The sequence below is a fragment of the Zonotrichia albicollis genome, chromosome 5 (genome assembly GCF_047830755.1).
Source record: "Zonotrichia albicollis isolate bZonAlb1 chromosome 5, bZonAlb1.hap1, whole genome shotgun sequence".
Taxonomy (NCBI): Eukaryota; Metazoa; Chordata; class Aves; order Passeriformes; family Passerellidae; genus Zonotrichia; species Zonotrichia albicollis.
This window is the reverse complement of record NC_133823.1, coordinates 33,780,151-33,799,886: the sequence shown is the minus strand read 5'-3', so window position 1 is coordinate 33,799,886 and position 19,736 is coordinate 33,780,151. Positions and strand designations below refer to the sequence as shown.

General features: G+C 50.6%; 1 protein-coding gene and 2 long non-coding RNA genes across 3 annotated transcripts; 2 read left to right on the top strand and 1 right to left on the bottom strand.

Moving 5' to 3' along the window:
• Positions 1-5,559: 5,559 nt before the first annotated feature.
• LOC102070702 (uncharacterized) lies at positions 5,560-11,659 on the bottom strand. Its single transcript, XR_270776.2, has 4 exons — positions 11,419-11,659; positions 10,933-11,022; positions 6,538-6,686; positions 5,560-5,716 (listed from the first exon to the last, which is right to left on the bottom strand). It is a non-coding gene; the product is annotated as an uncharacterized LOC102070702 (long non-coding RNA).
• Positions 11,660-12,421: 762 nt separating this feature from the next.
• HAND2 (heart and neural crest derivatives expressed 2) lies at positions 12,422-14,430 on the top strand. Its single transcript, XM_074541296.1, has 2 exons — positions 12,422-13,004; positions 13,962-14,430. The coding sequence occupies exons 1-2, from the start codon at positions 12,453-12,455 to the stop codon at positions 14,058-14,060; spliced, it is 651 nt and encodes a 216-aa protein (XP_074397397.1). The 5' UTR covers positions 12,422-12,452; the 3' UTR covers positions 14,061-14,430.
• A 1,681-nt stretch (positions 14,431-16,111) lies between these two features.
• LOC141729166 (uncharacterized) lies at positions 16,112-19,657 on the top strand. Its single transcript, XR_012580452.1, has 3 exons — positions 16,112-17,331; positions 17,485-17,595; positions 18,274-19,657. It is a non-coding gene; the product is annotated as an uncharacterized LOC141729166 (long non-coding RNA).
• The last annotated feature ends 79 nt before the right edge of the window (positions 19,658-19,736 follow it).

Sequence of the window (19,736 nt, the reverse complement as noted above, 5' to 3'; positions counted from 1 at the left end):
ACTATCACAAACCAAAGAATGTTGTATAAAAGCAACTTGAGCAATTTGACATCCACTTTTTGTCATAAAAAAAAGAAATATTCTCTTGATTAGTTTCTATGAAGCATATCTGTAAAATAAACAAGATAATCCTTATGTAAACAGCTCAGGGTACACAGAGCACAAAAATGGACAGAGGCACAAAGAACATTCTTGACTCTAAAGTCTGAAAGTAAATTTCCGCTTCATTTAATCTAGTTTAATAATGATTTTAATTGTCGTATTTTTAAGTCACTGAAAAAACTTTTTTTAATTGTACCAAGGTTTGGGTTTTGGGGTTTTTTTTTGTTTTTTTTTTTTTTTAGTTGAATCTATCCTCCTAGATAGCATCCCTATGACTGCAGTGAATCTGTGTATTCATGGGCTCCACTCACACATAATTTCTGATACACTCAGATTTACAGAGTGGCAGATTTCTAAGGAATCGGAGTAAGAAAATGACATTAACTGCTATTATTCTGGGTAGCACCATGCACTAGCCTATGTCACACAATGCTTTCTCAGTCACACACTGCGTGTAGTTTAGGGAAATGTCCTCCCCTGGATTATCTTCCATTTTTCTGTATTCCCATATAATCAGAATCGATACTTCCCATTTGCAACCCCCCGTTTGGTGTTTTTCTCTGTTTAGAGTCAGGCTGGCTGGCAAAAGTGACAAAACACCTCATGGAAATACCACGGCACTCGCTGCAGCTCCGCCTTTGATATTGGTGGCGCTCATGTGATTAGCACAGCAATCAGGGCGCTGCGTGGCGGTCAATACACATCATTACTCTTTCTCAAACAAGCATGCCCAGCTCAGCTTCGGTGTTAGGGAGGCCGACACAAGCATCGAGGATATTCCCAGTGATCTTTAAGGGGCGTGAGAAAGGGAGGGGTTTTCTCTCACGTGGCTTTGCGGAGGAATTTCTAGCGCAGGGCGCCTTTAATCAGGATTAGGCGATAGCATCTGAGGCACAGGCAGCTGGGGCTCCACTCGCCGCTCCCCTCAGCTGCAAAACCGCGTCGGTGAACTGATAACAGACAAGCACTTAAAGTCCTATTGCAGGCACAAACCCCTCTCCTCCTCAGGAGGTGTCTTGGCGAAATGGGGTGAACCCTGCCCATTGTGCAGGGCAACAGGACTCCCATTACCTGCAGAGGTATTAGAAAAGTGTTCCCAGATGAAAGCCTTTATCCAATTTCAATTGTCCACTGAACAACAGCAACATTAAGAGCAACATTGTTCCATTTGCTTCTGTGTCAAACAATAAGACGACTGTTTAGCATTACGTTTTGTTTCCCTGAGTAGCTGAAACTACTGTGGGAGTAGAGAAGTATTTACATCCAAAAATTCTGCATTCCTCAAGGCAGATGTTTTTAATTTTAATAACATCAGCCTATAGTAATGAATATCTGAAATATTCTGATCACTGAGCGCATGTTGCTGTTGAGGAGTAACACCATCGTAATGGATTTGCAGAAAACATCAGGAGCAACCAGGAGAAATAAACTTCTAACTGTGCTACCAAGAACACTTCTACATTTTTTTTCTTTGAATGCCATTTAAAATGTCCTCCTGTGCAGAAGAATGGCATTTTCTTCACTGTAGATGTGATATTATAGACCCATAGACCCATACTTGGAAAATTGCACATGTAAAATTTTTTGTAGTGTGTGCCTTTACTTTTCCACACATGCAGCCCAGATGTGTGCATGCACATATCACACAAAACGGGCATGTACTGTTTGTACAAGCTAGGACATATCTTTATGAATAGGACACAAATGGAGAGAGGGGAAGCCCTTTTGGGCTCCAGGGTGTGCAGGGCAGAGTCCCTGGACTCCAGGTAAAACAAGGTGCCTGCATGTGCAGTGCTCACTGTCCCCACTGCACTGCCCAGACTGCAGACTGCAGGCTGCTGTCGCCGTCCTTGAAGTGACTGCAAAAAAGTGATTGCAGTCCTTTAGTGTAACAGAATGGAACTCAGTCCAGGCTGCTTTTCTCAATGGAAAGCAGTGAAACCAGCCTGCACTGTGGTCTGCCTCCCTAGGCAAGACTGGTAATGGTAGATAAGCTAGCTTGACTATGTAAATTTTTTTTTCCACCAGCAGTAGGCACAGGCAAAACTTCAATTCATACAAATAGGTGCTACTCAGATGAAAAGTTGTCCTAAGCAGAACAACTTGTACTGATGAGGTTTGTATTTGTAAGTTTTTGTGATCTTTTTCCCATGGATGTCTTCTGTAGATGTTGCTCCACACATTATTTGGATTTAATTTGGATTGACATATCTGAACTGATTGTTCTACAACATTTCTTAATAAAATCGGGGCTCTGAATCCACTTACCTCTTTTATTTAAATTAAAAAAAAAAAAAAAAAAAAAAAAAAAACAAACAGAAAAACCCCCACAACTCACAAACAGGGAAAAAAAAAAGCAATGTGATTTTCATTTAGCTTTATGTGAGAAAAAAATTCAACTAAAAGGACTTATTTGAAAAGAATATGTTTAACTGCATATGCTGCATCTGCATTCTATTTTCATAACTGCTAGGGTCCAAGTGACCAATCTCTTAGAGTGCCATACTTTGTGCATGTGTGCAGGCTGAGACAGGAAAAGCTCGGCACTGTGTGATTTGTGGAGCAAGTGTTTCAAAATCTACACTCCCAAATCACTGCAGCTCAGCAGCAGACCACAGGACCTACCAGCCATTCCTTGATCTCTAGGTAACTTAACCTAGATCTAGGTGCTCAGGGTAAGCAAAATCAGGAGTTGGTCATAAGAAGGAACTAAAACAAGGCATGGAGACAGGTAAAAAAATATGCTTAGCATCTTAGATACAAATATGTTTGCATTATACAAAACACTTTGAGGATATATTAATGTTTTGGGGTTTTTTTACAGTGGAACATGACTCTGAAAAAACATATTGGATTTAAATCCTCAAAGTGCAGAACCTGCACTTATTTCAAGGAACATTCTTCTCTACCACTTGGAAATCCTCTCCCTAAAGTACCTATCTTTATTTTAGCATGCAAATCATTCCTATTAAAAAAACAACAAAGTCTCTTCAAAACTAAAGGTGTATTTTAGCTCTATGGATGCACAAATTATCTCAAACCTTAATAGTACTAGAGTAACTAGAAGGAAAGCAGCCTGATATGCTCATTCTGAGAAGGAAGGTGGAGCATTACTTCTGGCTAAAAGTTTTGTGTATCAGGAAACTATGAAAGGGTAGTGCCAGTGGCACCATAAATAATCAAATCACATCCATGCAGTGATCAGATGTAAACTCTTGTACCAGCATTGCTCCCATGGAAATCTCAGGGAATTTCAGTTTAATTTCTCATTGAACTGAAGGGCGCAGATTTGTATTTCTGTATTCTGGGGGGCTGGGACATATTCTTTTCTATGTAGATATCTTTAGATGTACCTGCAAAATAGTTGAGTCATAAAACCGTTGAATCCTTAAGTTTTGCTGCTAAAGAGAATCCATAAAAAGAGATTTATTGTCATATTTCCTCTTTGCGTTGCACTGTTCCCCTCCATCATAAAATATTCTAGTCGGTTTATAGCAAAGCAAATATAGCAGCTTAGTTCATAAACGCCAAATTCTTCTCTGTTACACTCGGGCTTTCAGACATGATCGAATTAGCTCCGATCTGCGCTGATGCGGCAGTACCGAGGCTTATCGAGCCCTGCGTGCTCAGAGGGGTCCGAGGCCAGGCACCGAGGCGGACCCGCACCGCCCGCAAGCCTGCGGGAACCCGCCCAGGCACTCCCAACTTTTATTCTTCCTGAGGAACACTTAAAGCGGCTCTGAACAGCAGTCAAACTAGAATAATCAGCTGTGGAAAATACAACAAATCGAAAGAGCGGTTTAAGGCAGAGAGAGGGAGCGGGTGAGGCAGATGGACCCGACTGCTCGGGCTGCCCTACGGGGGACAGGTGGACCGCCTGCCAGCTCCGTGACCCCGACATGAGCGGGCAAGGCGGCTCTGGGGAAAATCCCTCCCGCTGGAAAGCTCGTGCCTTCGGAGCAAAAGCTGCAAAACACGCCAAAAACAAAAACAAAAAAAAAACAAAAACAAAAAAAAAAAACCCACAACTAAACCTTTTTTTTAATCAGCTTTTAGCCGGGGAGATAGCGGGTGATATTTTAGTTTTGGCGGAGACCACTGGCTCGGTGGCTCCGGCGGGCGGTGCCGCTCGGTTCCCAGCGCAGGGAAAGGGAAAGGTGTGTGCGGGGCCGTACGGTAGAGCAGAGCAGGCGGGGGCGGGCGGGGGTCTGGCGAGGGGAGCTAGCCCCAGCGCGCAGGTAGCCATAAGCCAGGCTGTAATTACTAAGCAAACAAGGTGAAATATCGAATCGGCCTCGCCCGTGACAAGATCTGCGCTTTTTGCCGCCAATTTGTTTGTGGAGCTCTATTTAAAGGCGCTTGATTGAGGAAACGTTGAAAATAGCAGTTAGGGTTTCCCTAATGAGACCTCTAGAGGAAAGCAGCGGCATTCAGGGGGCTGCAGCAGGAGGAGGGGAAGCGCTTAACCCTTTCCAGCCGCCCCCAGCCCGGCGGTGCCATGGGCAGGGCCCGGCCAGCCGCCTCCCCCCGGCCCCGGCATCCCCAGCACCGGTGGGAGGGTGCCGGGCCGGGCCGGGCCGGGCTGAGCATCCCCGGCGGCTCCCGAGGGGCGGCCCGGGTCCCCGAGAGGGGAGCAGCGTCGGGCCCTGACCCCCCGCGCCCTTGGATGCAGTGGGTCGGATCGCCGTGTGGCTGCGGGCTGGTACTTCAACACAGTAGCCCAAAGGCGGGAGGGGCAAAAAAAAAATTTCAAACGGCCCTCAGAAATGGCGAAAAGGCAGGGAACTTATTGAATTAATAACGAGATGTGTCACACCAACACGCCCGGCGCGGGGGCCTGTGGCACTCCTTTCCGTCGATCCATCGCTCCCATTTCTGTCGCTGTGCGAGCCTGCCCCGACACTCATTCTCGCAACCTCGCACACGCTTCGGGCTCAATTAGCGCCTGTCTGAGCCCCGCGTTACACACCAACGAGACCTCCGCTAAAAATGTCGATGATATTTTGAAAGGCGCTAATGCCTGTGAGGGAATGTGGATCGCAGCCCTCTTCTGCAGGCTGCTTTCTCAATGTGCTAACACTTGAACCACATTGACATCTCCCCGTTCTCGATTTTATAAGTCAGCTTTAGCTCCGAACAACGGGGCTTGGCTTTGCAATGAGTTGCCTGCAGCCTGTAGGGCCCTGGGATCTTACCTAGAGCATCTGAAAGCCCCTTTTCCCTGGGTACCAGCCTCTGCTCACACGTGAACCTCTGCCTGTTGATTGTATTTATACGTGTGCATGTATATATATACACACACGCGCACACACACACATATGTGTGTGTGTGTGTGTGTGTGTGTGTGTGTATACACACACCTGGACGGAGATCAAAATAAACTTTTAGGGAATACCTAATAAAAAGTGAGCACTGTCTCTCCCTAGAGGAAAGAAAAGGTGAGCTGCAGAAAAACAAAATGTTGACTTAGTAAAATAAGTTCTGCAGGGTGATATAAAGTATTTATTTTTGTTGTCGCATTTACACCCACTCCTTTTGGCCGCAGCTCTGTTTCCCTCCAGGTCTGGGGAGGTACATGGCATTCACCTCTCCGTTTTCCAGTTTCTTAGCTTTCCTGAAAAGAAGAATAAAGAATTATATTTTTTTTCCTTCTAAAGCTCAGCAAATAAATATTTTGTGTATCCACAAATAGGTTGTACCATCGCATCATCTGAATGAACAAATTACAGTATGCGGCTGTGCATTTCTAGTAAAATCTCCTGTATTCTGTTTACATTATACCATTTCTGTTTGTAATTATTTTATTTTAATTTTATGTCACTTTTAACACAAGCCAGACCGGTTTTCCCTCCGTGTTTTGTACACAATGCTCTCTTTCTCGATAAGATGTTCTGTCCTATCTTTTCGCTTTTTTCTTTTAAAAAATGTTTATAGTTCCCCAAGAGCAATTCTCCAATATTTCACTCTTGCATTTTAAGGACTTGTCCCTGTCTTGCTTTATTTGTTTGTGTGAAATTTAGTTTGAAAGGAGATCAGAGAGAGCAGGAGGGGTTTGTAATAAGAGAATGACCAAGTGACCTAAAGGCTGATTATATGTCATTAACTGGAGACTTGGTGTATCCAAATTACCAAAAAGACCTCACTCAGCCAGATCAATTACACCGAGATACGCATATAGGAACTGCCGCACGGGCTGATGCTGGCTTGCAACAAGTGTGCAGCCGACATTTGTGGGACTCAGCTGCTGAATTTTCGGACGAGCCCGGGTGCCGCAGCCGAGCCCGGGCAGGCGGGAGCGGGCGCAGCCCTGCGGGCATGCGGAGCGAGGGACACCGGCAGGACCACAGCGACATTTTGGGGAGTGTAGTTAGGGCCAAATTGCGGCTAATTTTCACTGCTCCAGAGGGATTTTTCTCCTAAGCCAAGCGAGGTTACCTTTGATCTATGAAGCTCCTTAAACCCCAGACTCGTTAAATGGAGACTTTCCATGAAGAATGACAATAGAAGTGTTGATTTTTGTTAACCTAAATACAAAACGATGCCAGCCTAGCCTTCTCCTTCCTCCGCCGTCTGAACTTCAGATGCTGGAAGACCAAATATTCGTTAATGAAGGCAATTACATTCACGAGCTATTTCATCAGAGTCGAGCTCGAGAGCAAATTGAGATGTTATTTCCCGGGAATACAAACAAATATTAAGCGGGGAAATAGCGTGTTTATCTGTTTGCGTGTTTGTGTTTATACACACTCGTGCATGTGTAGGAGATGCACATAACAATTCCAATAAATAGAGACACACTGTGTTCACTGCAGAATTTTGTAAGGTCTTTATTACTATTCTTCTGACTAAGAAGGGCTCTTGGTTGGAACTCGTTATGTTTTCCTTTTCTTTCCCTGATTCCTGTCCAGGGTCTAAATGCAACTCTGGATGCTCAGTCACAAATATAAGCAATCCTCCAATAATTGCTTGCACATGCAGTGGTAAAACACGTAGGGTCCTGCGCTTACTGCCAATCATTGCAACTTACGAAATGGTCAGTGTCTTAGTGCCTTGGTGTCTTGTTTTTTTCTCATCCCTGGTCTTCTTTTTTCTTTTTTTCTTTTTTTTCTTTTTTTTCTTTTTTCTTTTTTTTTTCTTTTTTCTTTTTTCTTTTTTCCTTTTCTTTTTTTTTTTATTTTATTTTAATACACAACGGCTGAGAGATTATCATGCCTGAAATATGTGGGCGTTCTTTACCGATAATAGTAACGTAAACCAGGGTTCCTTCACCTCCAAGGGCAGCGATTAATTCGGGCCTGCTGGGCCCGATCCCGCCCTCTGCCCAGGGCGTTGAAATACAGGTTGTGTGAGCACAAGAGAGGGTGCAAGCCAGGCCCATTAGGCACAAGTCCTTTTCATTAACCCGCACTGACAGGTTGACCTCCAAATCATATTTCTCCTTGCCTCTTTTCAAAAAATCCCTTTTCTTGCATGTTTGTGCTCTTTCACGAACTACTAAGCGACACCCCAGATATATAGGATGCATGGCATCCCTGGGACACGGGATGCTCCAGCATCCCGGAATCCCCCTGATTCTGATACCCCCTTTTCTGATATGCTTGGTCCCGGGTCAATGACATCATGCACTCTATAAATTCAAACCCTTCTCGGCTTTTTAAGGCATGCACCGGGCAGCTGAGCGATGCGGTGGGCAGCCGGGGGAAAGGGAGAATCGGCACCCCGGTGCTCAGGGAGCTGCGGAAGGGAGAGACGCCGAGGGAGCTGCACGGCCAGGGCAGAGCCTCAAAAGCAAAGGACGGGGTGTCCTTGGGGTGCTTCCGTGTGTCTGATTATTTCTCGGCTTTAATGAAAATTGTGGAGGGAGATCCCGGTGCTGCTGCACGGAGCAGGGATGGGTATATCTGGCGTCGGTACCGGGCACCTCAGCGATGCCTGTGGCGCTCGCTGCTGCCCCGTCCCCGCCGGTTTCGGGCGCTCCTCAAAAGGAAGGTGCGCTCCAGCAGCAATGAGCGGGCTCGCTGCCCAGGCACCGGGGAGGCGCCTCTCTGCCCCTGGCCTGCTCCTCACAGGCCTGGCCCAGCGCAGCGTTCCGAGGTCAGCCAGCCCGGGAGTCCCCAGCAGATGTGGCTTTCCGACCACCCAGCGTCGGCATCTCTTCCCCGTTTCCATACGGTTTTCCCCGGCTGATTCGGAGAAATTAGCTTAATTTGCAATTTAGCTTAATTCACACAAGCCCGGCGGGGAGGAGGGGGGAGCGCGGCTCTATTGTTCTGTTATCCCAGCTCCCACCCCGCTCCCGGCCCGGAGGAGAGGAGTGACCTGGCGATAAGCGGCCCGGCGGCGGCGGCGGAGCGCCGGGCCAGGGCAGGGCAGGGCAGGGGCGGCCCCGGTGGCAGGAGCGGAGGGGGTCCCGGCCCCGCCGCCCCGGCCAGGGCTCCGGCCCCTCTCCCGGGCACACACCGGGGACAAGGGCAGCCCCTTCCTTCTTCCCGACCCCGCCAGGGCTCCGGCCCCGCTCCCGGGCACACACCGGGGACAAGGGCAGCCCCTTCCTCCCGACCGGCCCCGCCGAGGGCGGCAGGGCTGGAGGGGCGAGAACGCAGGGCGCAGCTAACGATACAGCCCCGATCCCGAAAAAATAAAAGAAAATAAATTCTAAACAGCGGGTAGAGGAAGAGAAAACCAGCCTCGGCACAGTCTCCACCGAAATTTCTTTATTATAGAGAGCTAGGAGAGTCCTGTTTGGCAGCAGAATCCAAATAAATCGCCGGCTAACATGCAACTATTTTGGCAGGGAAATAAAGTGACATAAGACTAAGGTTTCTTTTTCTTTTCTGGTTTTTTTTCCCTTTCTTTTTTTCCTTTTTTTTTTTTTTTAACCGTATGATTTGTGCACCAAAAAAAGTCTAATCAAATCGATAAGTGCAAGATTGGTATAAATGATGGTACTTTTAGTGGACTTTGAGCATAGTATCGGGAAAGATACTTTGAGCTGCAGCGTTTTTCAACGTTTTTCCCATCATGGGTTTGTGGTCTTTTCCAAACAGAAAAGGCTACAACCCATGATGGGAAATCCTGAGCATTTAAAAACTGAGGGACGACAAGAGAGTTGCATTTGCTCTGAAACCTGCTTAATAAAACTCATAAATAAGTGCTGGGATAAGAGGGAAATATATATATAAGATCCTGCTGGGTGCTTTATCTAGAGATCCTCTTTCTCCAAAGTTAATTAAGCAATCACTACTCTAGCTTTGGAGACTGGTGTTCTGATCGATATCTCCTATGTATTTTATTACTTTTTCTCTGTCTCATGTTTTCCGTTTCCTTCATCATTAGAGATGCTATCAGAGCGGCCGTAGTGTCTTGTCACAGAGCCTGTCACAGTGGCAGTCTAACCTGCAGTGTGTCGCAAAGCTCGTACACAAGCAGGGAAAGTGTAAAGAAACACACGCCCGTTTGCAAGCCAGTATAACTTTCCGGTCTCGACAAGGTCCAGTTCTTCTTCCCATCAGGAATATATCGCAGCAAAACAAAGCTGGAGAACGGCTGTAGGGACGGGGTGGGTTTCCAGGCTGCGCCCTGCAGACATATCATCCCAAACGGCGGGGACACTCTGCCTGGCCGCTCCAGGGCTCTGCCTGCACGGTCTGCCCACGGCCTTCCTTACATTTAAAAATCCACACTGCAGACGCGTCTTTTCCTCGGGATAACACAATATATACACGTGTGCTTGTGCATATATAGATACAGATATCCATCAGCTGGCTACAAGCATATGTGTGTACGTATAAGATATATGTGTATATACATCAATTCTACATCTGGACTAGTTTTTCACTTTCATACTCAGTTTACACCCAGACGCTCACGCATATGTGTATATGCTTATAAAAACCTACGCCTGCATGGGTGTGCTCCGTGCGCGCCTCCCCTCTGGGTCCGGCTCTGCGCTCCCCGTCCTGCCGAACCAGCACTGTCCCTCGTCTTTAGCATTCCCCCGAGGAAGCGGCCCCGCATAGGGCAGCAGGCTGCTTCCTGGCTGCCGGCCTCACCCGCGGGGACCGTCCCTGCCTGCAGGGCATTCCCGGCCGGGAGCCGGCAGACCCACCCACAAAGCCTCCGGTCCCAACAAGCGGTCCCGTACCAAGCCGCCCTCTCACGCCGGGACCGCCCGAGCTCAGCCCGCCTCCTCTCCCCGGGCATCGAGCTGATTTTCGCCCTCTTCCCAGCACCCAGGGCTTCCCCCGAGGTACCCCCGCAGCCTCTGCCGAGGGACCGGAGAGCGCCTTAAGCTGCTGCAGAAATTGGACCACAGTTCTTGCTGCCTTCTTTCGCGGACTCCTCCATCTCTATCTTTCTCCTTCTTTAATTTATGACCTCTCAGCTCTTGTTGACAGTTTTCCACACTGCCTATATTGCAGAACTGCATTACAATATACGCCGAATCAGCCCAGGCGTCAGCCAGCGCAAATAAGAGTGGGTATTTGGTATTTCGCTGCTATTTAGTAATGCTCGGCTCCATCTGAGGATGACAACAAATGCACCTCGCCTCCGACTTATCCATGAGTTACAGCTTGAGATCCATTTTTCTTTTGTAATATCTTCAAGTTTACTAAAGCAAAGCACCTAAATAGCTACAGGAGATTTCCTCCTTGGCCTGGACTCTATGCAAACATTTAACTACTCCCTTTCGATAACTAAACCTCCTTTCCGCAGATGCTGGTCTTTTTTATTGCAGAAGCAGGAATGCTGAGAAATATTTATATATTTGTTAGTAAAAAGCTAGAAAATTAGCTCGAAACATGCTGTAAAAAATATTCGGTTACTTACCGATCATACCAGCTCAAGAAGCATGAGACCGATGTCAGGAGATTTTTGAGCCACTCGTGTGAAGGCTGGTGGAGGTGCACAGGCAGTAAGCTGGAAAAGAATCAGTTAGAGTCGGGCTTATTGTTAATGTCTCAAAACAATCCTCTCAGAGCCACCCCCGTCCAAGCCCCGAGCGCTCCCTGCCCCGGCCAGCCGGGTCGCCAGCCGGGTCGCCAGCCGGGTCGCCAGCCGGGTGACAGGCGAGGCAGAGCCACTCCGCCGCCCTCCTCACGGAAACAGTGATCCCGTGGTGTGCATTAACCAGCGATACGGGCAGGAGCCGGAGCGCTGCTGGGCATGCCTGCAGCAGCCGGGCACCGATGAAGTGCCCTCCGAGCCGGTTTAATTTGTTCCTCTACCGGACCGGCACAAAACCCTTTGCCAAAGCAACCTTAGAGCCCATTCACATAGACTTTTGCCAATAAACTTCTGGGATCCATACTGTACCTGGTTTGAGATTATCCGATATTTAAGTTTTAACGAGTTTGTAGGGGGGTTTTGTTGTTAGGGTTTTTTTAATTTTTTTTAATGCAGATTTTACTGTAAGGCATCTGCTAAACACTTGCATTAACCTCTGCCTCCATGATAATTTTTCCCCCCTTGTTTTAATTACATTAGGGATGCGGAGGGGCAGCCAATCCTAAAAGAGGAGCTCGGCAATTAGCAGAGCGAACATCAAAAAGTTTTATTGCGGAGGGCGGCGGGCTCCGCCCCCGCCCTGGCCATTGGCGGCCGCCGCTTCTGACGACATATATTAACCCGAGCGGCCCTAAACATGTAGCTGTACATGGAGATCTGGCCGGGGAGCCCTGCCAGTGCCCCGCGCCGCGCCGAGCCCCGCCGCCGCCCGCCGCCCGCCGCCGCCGCGCCCGGCCGAGCGGAGCGGATGCCCCAGAGGAGTGCCGGGGCGCTGAGCAGCGCGGCGCGGCGGGCAGAGATGCGAGCGCCCGCCCAGCACTGACGGCCCCGCCGCCGCGCAGGGCAGAGCCAGCGCCGCCCGCCCCGAGCCGGGGGCGCATGGAGGGGGGCCGCGTGTAAGTACCACCCGGCCGGGCCGCGGCGGACTTGGCGAGAGCGGAGGGAAGCAAGAGGCGAGGAAGATCCCAGGCTGGGAAGCCAAGCCATTTTTGTTTTGGTCGACATCTCTCCGTAGTTTTGTTCTTTTTTTTTTCCTTTTTTTTTTTTTTTTTTTTTTTCTGTGCTCGCTTCCTCGAAGACCCGGCCCCGGGCGAGGAGGAGGAGGAGGTGGAGGCACAACGCATGAGCGGCGGCGGCGGCGCCCGGGGAGGGGGGATCGCTCGGGCACCCGCGGGGACTCTGCAGCAGCGCCCTATGGAGAGGCAGCGGGCAGCGGGGCAGTGCTGAGGGGTGAGCGGCGGGCAGCATCTCCCGCCGCTGCGACGGGGTGGGGGGCGGGCGGGGAGGGGAAGCCTTTGTTTTGGGGCCCGGGGGGGCGGGGTGGGGTGCTCTAGGGAGCGGGGATGAGTCTAGTGGGCGGCTTCCCCCACCACCCGGTGGTGCACCATGAGGGCTACCCTTTCGCTGCCGCCGCCGCCGCCGCCGCCGCCGCCACCCGCTGCGGCCACGAGGAGAACCCCTACTTCCACGGCTGGCTCATCAGCAGCCACCCGGAGATGTCCCCCCCCGACTACAGCATGGCTCTGTCCTACAGCCCCGAGTACGCCAACGGGGCGCCGGGCATGGACCACTCCCATTACGGGGGGGTGCCGCCCGGGAACGGCCCGCCCGGGCTCGGGGGGCCCCGGCCGGTGAAACGCAGGGGCACGGCGAACCGCAAGGAGCGGCGCAGGACTCAGAGCATCAACAGCGCCTTCGCGGAGCTGAGGGAGTGCATTCCCAACGTGCCCGCAGACACCAAGCTCTCCAAGATCAAAACCCTCCGTCTGGCCACCAGCTACATCGCCTACCTCATGGACCTGCTGGCGAAGGACGACCAGAACGGGGAGGCGGAGGCTTTCAAGGCTGAGATCAAGAAGACAGACGTGAAGGAAGAGAAGAGGAAGAAAGAGCTGGTCAGTGCCTCGGAGCGGTTCGGGGCGGGAAGGGGCGGGGGAGCTGCGCAGGGGAGGCTTCTCGGTCGCCCTTCGGCGCCCCGCGCGAGCGCACCCTGCTCCTCGCAGGGCAGAGCCGCCGGGGAATGTCCATGGGGGACACCTCGGTCCCACCGGCCCCTGGCCGTAGCTGCGGGCCTAAAGCGGGACCGTGCACAGCCGGGAGCGGCCGTCGGCGTCCGGATCCGACCCGGAGGCTGAGAGCAGCAGCGGGGAAAAGGCGGCCGCAGTAGGGCACCGCGGGGAGGCTATTCCCGGGCTGCTGCTTGTCCCGTATCCCAAACTCTGATCTCGCAGGAGGCAAGCCTCTGCTCTCTTAAATGGAAATGTGGAGGCATGATTACCTGCTAAGCCCAGCCCAACCTTCGGCAAGTCCGAGGTTCGCAGCGAGAGGCTTTCCTGCCTCTGCTCTCCGCGCTTCAGCCTTTTCGATTTTTAACGGGAGGGTCGGTTTAGGCCCGGCAGCGCAAGCCAAATTCCGTGCAGGCCCCGTGTCGTGCTCGCGGGTGACTGATTCCCGCATGTGTTACCGGCTTTGCCCCGGTACGTGCCCAGCTTCTCCCCGCACTCAGGGAGAGCCTGGTTTAGGGGAGGCCTTATCGCAATCCCCGTGGATGTCTGGCTCTTCTCAGCCTCCAGCCCCGCGCTCCGGCCGCGGCAGAGCAGCGGGGTGGCGCGGAGCGTGAACTGGCCCGCCTCGGGCCCGGCGGCGGCTTCTCCCGCGGCGGGGTGCCGTGGATGGAGATCCCCATGATGCCTCTCGAAGCCCGCAGGCCTCGATGGGCTAGGGTCTCCTCGTAGGTTTCGATGTAGAAGCAGAGCAGATGCGACCTAGAAAGGGGAGGAATATATCTAACCTTTTTTTCTCTCCTCTCCCCCTTCTGTTTCTCTCTCTCCCCTCGCATCCTGTCTCCCCAGAACGAAATCTTGAAAAGCACAGTTAGCAGCAACGATAAGAAAACCAAAGGGAGGACTGGCTGGCCGCAGCATGTCTGGGCTTTGGAGCTCAAGCAGTGAGCACCGCAGGACTGGAGGAGCCGTCCTCTTAGTCTCGGTAGTGAGCGCTCCTCTGAGGACTCTTTGTATTTGGAATAATCCAGTTTATTTATGTGCAATTTCTCCCCCAACCCCCCAAAATGTGGATATTTGAAGGAGAGGGAAAAAGCATTCCATATATGAAGAGGAAACTCCAGCTTGGTAAGGGGTAAAGTCTCTAAATGTTTCGTGAATGTTATTTGCTCTGTATAAAACACGTGGGGAAAACAGAACCGTAGAAAAGGAAAAAAAAATCCCTCCCTGGCATTAGTGTGTATGTGAAGTGTATCTTTAATACTTGGCCTTTTGGATATAAATATTCATGGGATTATAAAGCTATATTTCAACAGAAGCAGTTGCACCAATGTTTCGATTGACTCGGTATTTAGTGTTGTAATTTTGTTGTGGTCGTTCAGTATTTGAAGATGTTTTCAACAGTTATTGGTTATGTGCACTTCCGTCCGTAAGGGAAAAAGTGGAATCTAATTAATATTGAAGGTGTAAACGTTGTAAGTACTCAATAAACCACTGTGTGTGTTTTTTACAAAACAAAAGAAAAAAAAAAGAAAAAGGAAAAAAAAAGAAAATCCAAATCTTTTTATGTTTTATACCTCAAAATGTTTTGAATAACAGCGTTGTTTATGGCCTTTTTTTTCATAATATTTAAAATATTCGGAAGTAAACTAAATTATAAAGATGGCTCCTAATTTTATTTTTAAGCAAGTGACTGAATGAAAGGGCTAGAGGGAGGGATCTCTCAGCCCCCCGTGAGTGTTGAACAGAACCCGGCAGTTCATCCGAATAGGAATTCCTTGCGGTGGTGTTCTCCATGCAGGGGACCCACTGCGAGCGGGAAGCGGACACGGGCGCAAACGGCGGCGGCTCGGGAGCGGCGGAGCCGCGTGGTTTCCGTGCGCGGAGCGCGGGCGGCCGCGGTGCCCGGACAGGGGCCGGGACAGGCCAGGGAGGCTGGTGGGCTCCGAGCGGAGTGCTTGTGTAGCAGGGAATTTTAGGTCAAGGAGGAAAGAGCGAACAAGGCAAGGGATTTGCGGGGATCTGGGGGGGAGGTGGGGAGGGTGCGCTGCAGGGAATAGGTAAGATTTACAATGAGCTACGATGAACTTAATATTAACTTTGTGGTTCCTAAAACTCTCCTGGGTTGCACGTTTCCAGTACGCCACAGAGAGTATAATTATTTCTAACCTTTTTTATCCAGCTGCAAACTGCAGCAGCCCATGCTCTGTCTCTTTTTAGTACGTTCATTGCTTCGCCAACGGGATCTTTCGTCCCTTAAATATTTCTCCCTGTCTATCCACTCCTTTACAAGGATCCCGGTGCCAGTCTGATGACTTTTCTGCTCCCCAGTATCAGGGCGAGCTGCAGAGTTCAATGCTGGGAAATGCATGGCATCCTTCTGTATCGTCGGCACGCAAGGAGAAAATGAATGGTTTTCACTAAAGGACGCTGATCTAGGTGTTTTTTGTCCATTCCTGATTAAGGGCAATGTTTTCCACCTTTTCCATAATAAAATTAGGGCTCGTATTTTAACGTTTTACGTAAATCACCTCTGCTTAAACCAAGCTGGGTCTCTCTCCAGGTCCAGGGCTGCATACCTGCCGGCCTTCCCGTGCCACCGCGCCTAAGGAAGTGGTTCCCAACCAGAGCCAGCAGTAAGCGTAGGTAGATGTGCAATTGCCCATAAAAAGATAAGGGAGCCCCTGCGCCGCTTCGCCGCCCCTGCTGACAGTGGGGAGGTTGCGGGGTTACAACAACCAGACAAAAGTGATGTGCCCTCCCTGCCGTCGGGTCAGGCAGCCCGGCTCTGCTATCCGGCGTGGGTCTGTGTTTACAGACACTTGCCTCTGTTTATAACACTTGGAGAGAAGAATCTGCCCCCTTGTTTGCTTTTCCTTGCCTATTAGTTGCCCAGCCGATAATCTGGAGCTTCTTGCAACTCTGCGTTCCCTGCTCAAACAATTTTTTTTTGTTTGGTTTTTTTTTTTTTTTTTTTTTTTTTTTTTTTTTTTTGTAGCGGCACAGGAAAAAATAAAAGGGGTGAGGGGTGGCTGCGAATGCTGCGGTGGGGCACCCCATGGGCAGCCTCTCTGCAAATGCTGGGTCTTCCCTCGACAGAGTCAGCGGGCTTCAACTCCCCCGGGGCTTGCGGGGTAGTGCCGGCGGGCAGCTCCCATATCCAGTCTCCCAATTAGCCTCTCCAATTCGGAGATTGAAATTAATAATTTCATGGTTTTGTAACGTCAGTTTAACAGAACCGGGAGCCCCTCTGAATCCGCTAAGGAGGATCTCTTTTAATTGCTCACTAACGAGGATGTTGCTATTTTCCCAGGAGCAGCCATTCCCGCAGCTAAATCACAGGAGCCCTAGACAGACCGGAGCCGACAAAAATGTAGGTTTTGACGTTAAAAGCTAAATGGGGAAGCAGAAGGTAAATTGATGGTAGATGGGGATGTCAGTGCCCTGGCCTCAGCTCTGCGCCGGCGGAGCCGGGGCCTGATAACAGCGGAGAGCTGCGCTCCGCATCCTGCCCGCACCCGGGGGCACCGGCATCCCGCCCGTCTCTCCGGTGATTCCTCGGGGCCAAAACATTTCTAGGAGCTTTTACCGAGGTTAAAGGCACGTAAGAGGAGGGATAGCAGCCTTTCCCACCCTGCAACTTTTCTCTGTGGGTGCAGGGAGGAAGAGAGAAGGGAGGGCAGGGTGGAGAGCACCCGTGTCGCTGAAGCCTTGTCCCCTCAGATTGACACACGTATCCGTGTTTTAGGCTTGTAGCCACTTTTCACGGCTAAGGGAGCGAGGCCCTCTGCTATCTTTCAAGAGAGCACAGCATTTTAATTTTTTTCTCCCCTTGGAAAGGAAGAGAGGCGAAACTCCCCCGGGTGCCGTCCCGCTCCCTTCCCTTCCCTCCCGGGAGCGGCCCCTCGCTTCCCGGGGTGCGGGCCCGGCTGCGGCCTCGGAGCAGCGCCGTCACCCCTCGCAGGGGGCAGGGACCTCCCCAGCTGGTCCGTGTCCCCTGGGGCCCCAAGGCAGACAGCAGCCTGGATTTTAGAGCTCGCCGCGATTTTGGGAAGCGGGGACGCAGCGAGGGGCCGGCTCTGCGCTCCGCTGCTGGCAGCGAGCCCATCGGGTGCTGGCAGCACCGAGTTTTGGGGGACTCTGCAACATGCGAGACCTCGTTGCCATCGGATGTGTATGCCATGCCTGCACCCCGGCAAGCAAAAGAGAGAAAAATGTGGTGAGGCTTTTTTTTCCTTCGTTTTGCTTAGTTTTGTGGTCTGGGGAATTTTTTTCCACACATACTCCCCTCTCCCCCGTGATTCCCAGGAGCTCTTCTTTGCCACAAAAGATTATTGCAATAATTATTTCTCGTTTGATATCGTTGTCAAAGAGGTGCAACGGGGCCTCTCGGCCGAGCCAGACACCCCCAGAGCGAGCGCTGGGCCATGCCGGGATATAAACAGGACTGGGGGATGCCATGGAGACAGCATGAACTTGAAAGGTGGGCACGGAGGTGGGGAGAAAAGGTTAATAGTGAAACCTCTAAGCAAAATATCCTCCTTTTGCGCTTGGAAAGCTAACCTTAATCCTCCTTTTTCACACGTACTCTCCCAGCGACTCACAAATACCCCCAGAAGAAATCTCCAAGTAGCGATGGGAAGGAAACGCATTTTGCATGCCTACAGACATAATCCCCTCTGCTGTAACAAGGGCTTATCAATGTTTTATATATTTTTAATTTGGGATTTTTCTTTTTCCCGCGGCCCATGAAATATATGCCTTTGCAAACCAGCTCCCATTGGCCAATTCTAATTGGCCAATTACTGTTCAGCTGTTTCAACTTGTCACATACAATAGCGAGTAAAGCAGAGTTGTTATCTGAATTATATATTCACATAAATTTTAGCAAAGCCGAGTGATGCGCGGGGCCGGCGGATTTCTGAGGTTCCCTGTGCCTGCCTCCTTCCAAACCAGCGTGGTGTGTGTCTCCCTCTTCCTCAGTTTTCCCTCCCCCAACCCCGTTTTCCTCTAGAAATACCATTGCTTTGATGATGCGATTTTAGAGCATTGATTACAAATTTATTCTCAGACACTATATAAGTCTTTATATCTGCTATTAGAGACATCTGGGAATGATTAGAGCCGTCCCTCCCCCGGCTCTGCTCCCTCTATCTTGCAGCGAGGAGCGAGAGACATGTTGACGTCAGATCAGACGGCTCGGAGCCATCCTGCTCTCCGCTTGGGTGTAATCACGGCCGCGCTTTCCAAGCCCGGCCGGGCCGCGGCACCAGCTGGGATGCGGGATGCGGGACGCGGGATGCGGGTGCGGTGGGACGCGGCACCCCGGCCCCGAGGCTCCTCGGCGCATCCCGGTTCTGAGCCCCGAAGACTCCGACTCCTCTGAGTGTGCTGCCGAGGTTGTTTGTTTATTTGTCTGTTTGGGAGCACGAGAAAGCAAAAGCGGTGCATTCCTGCTCCCCATGCACCCCGCTCCCCCAGGCCCCGGCCCAGCGCTCGCTTTATCTCAGCCCAATTTCTCCCAGCGCATTCGCTCACGGCGCTGTCTTCCAAAATAAATATCGAGCCCGGCACATTTCCACCTTGTGACTTGGCAGGGAGAAATTAGCCAAACAAAGTGCAGCGCTTACGTGCGGGCAGCCGCAGGAGCGCCGACACCCCGTTATCCCAAGCGGTGCTCAGGTTTAGGGAGAGCTGGAGGCTGCTGTGAAACGAGACGGTTCCTACGCAAGGGCAGTGCTGCTGGCAGGGAGATGGCTTTGCACCTGCTATTAAATCCTAATGAATCGCCTCTAATTGGGAGCGGGGGCTGGCTGACGGTCACGCTGAACAGCCAGCCTTGGCTCAGCGGGACATAAAACCACGTTCGATGCGCTTATTTTGACAAACATTTTATTTTACGATTTTTTTTAATGTTTCGTATCACTCTATTTTTTACCCCGGAGAAGATTAAAAAAAAATAATAACTGAATAAATACAACTTAAGCTTCCATTGGCTGTCGGCAGTCTTGGACGGCTGACACTTGCCCAGCTGTACATCACAATCAGTGCTACTAGCAGGAAGGACGGGAGAGGGGGTGGATGAGAAAGCAGTTGATCTCGTCTCCAGAGGAAAAAGATAATGCTAGACAATTTATCTGAAGGATTAAATTCTCGCGGTAAAACACGCTTGCCAGGAGGAGGGAGAAAAGAAAAACAAAGCCCCATGTGACCCTAAAAATAAATTTTAAAATACTTCCATTTCTTTGTTCCAGCAGAATAAAATAAAATAAACCCCCTAAGATACCGCAACGCTCCTCTGTGTCTATCTGTAATCTCGAAAGGAAAAGGAACATTTCCTTTCTGAATCAGTGCAAACGGTATGCTGTGGGCTCGGCTTCCCACCACAGCCGCCCGCCCAGGGAGTCGGGCGGGAGTAAGTGAATTTTTAAAATGCTGTTGAAGTAAAGGGAAAAAAACAAAACAAATAAAAATTATAATAAAATAAACCCCAAAATCAAAACAAAACCCCAAACAAACAAAAATAAAACCACAGCAAAATCCTATTTCTCCCTCTGTGGGAGACCTCTGACTGGTGGCGGCTCTGCGGCGGGGCTGGGGCTGTGGTCCCGGCACCTCTCCCCG

Excerpts from the sequence above, each read along its gene's own strand:
- HAND2 (XM_074541296.1), top strand. The coding sequence starts at position 12,453 with ATGAGTCTAGTGGGCGGCTTCCCCCACCACCCGGTGGTGCACCATGAG. Across the intron at positions 13,005-13,961 it reads AGAAGAGGAAGAAAGAGCTG|AACGAAATCTTGAAAAGCAC; the intron begins GTCAGTGCCTCG and ends CTGTCTCCCCAG.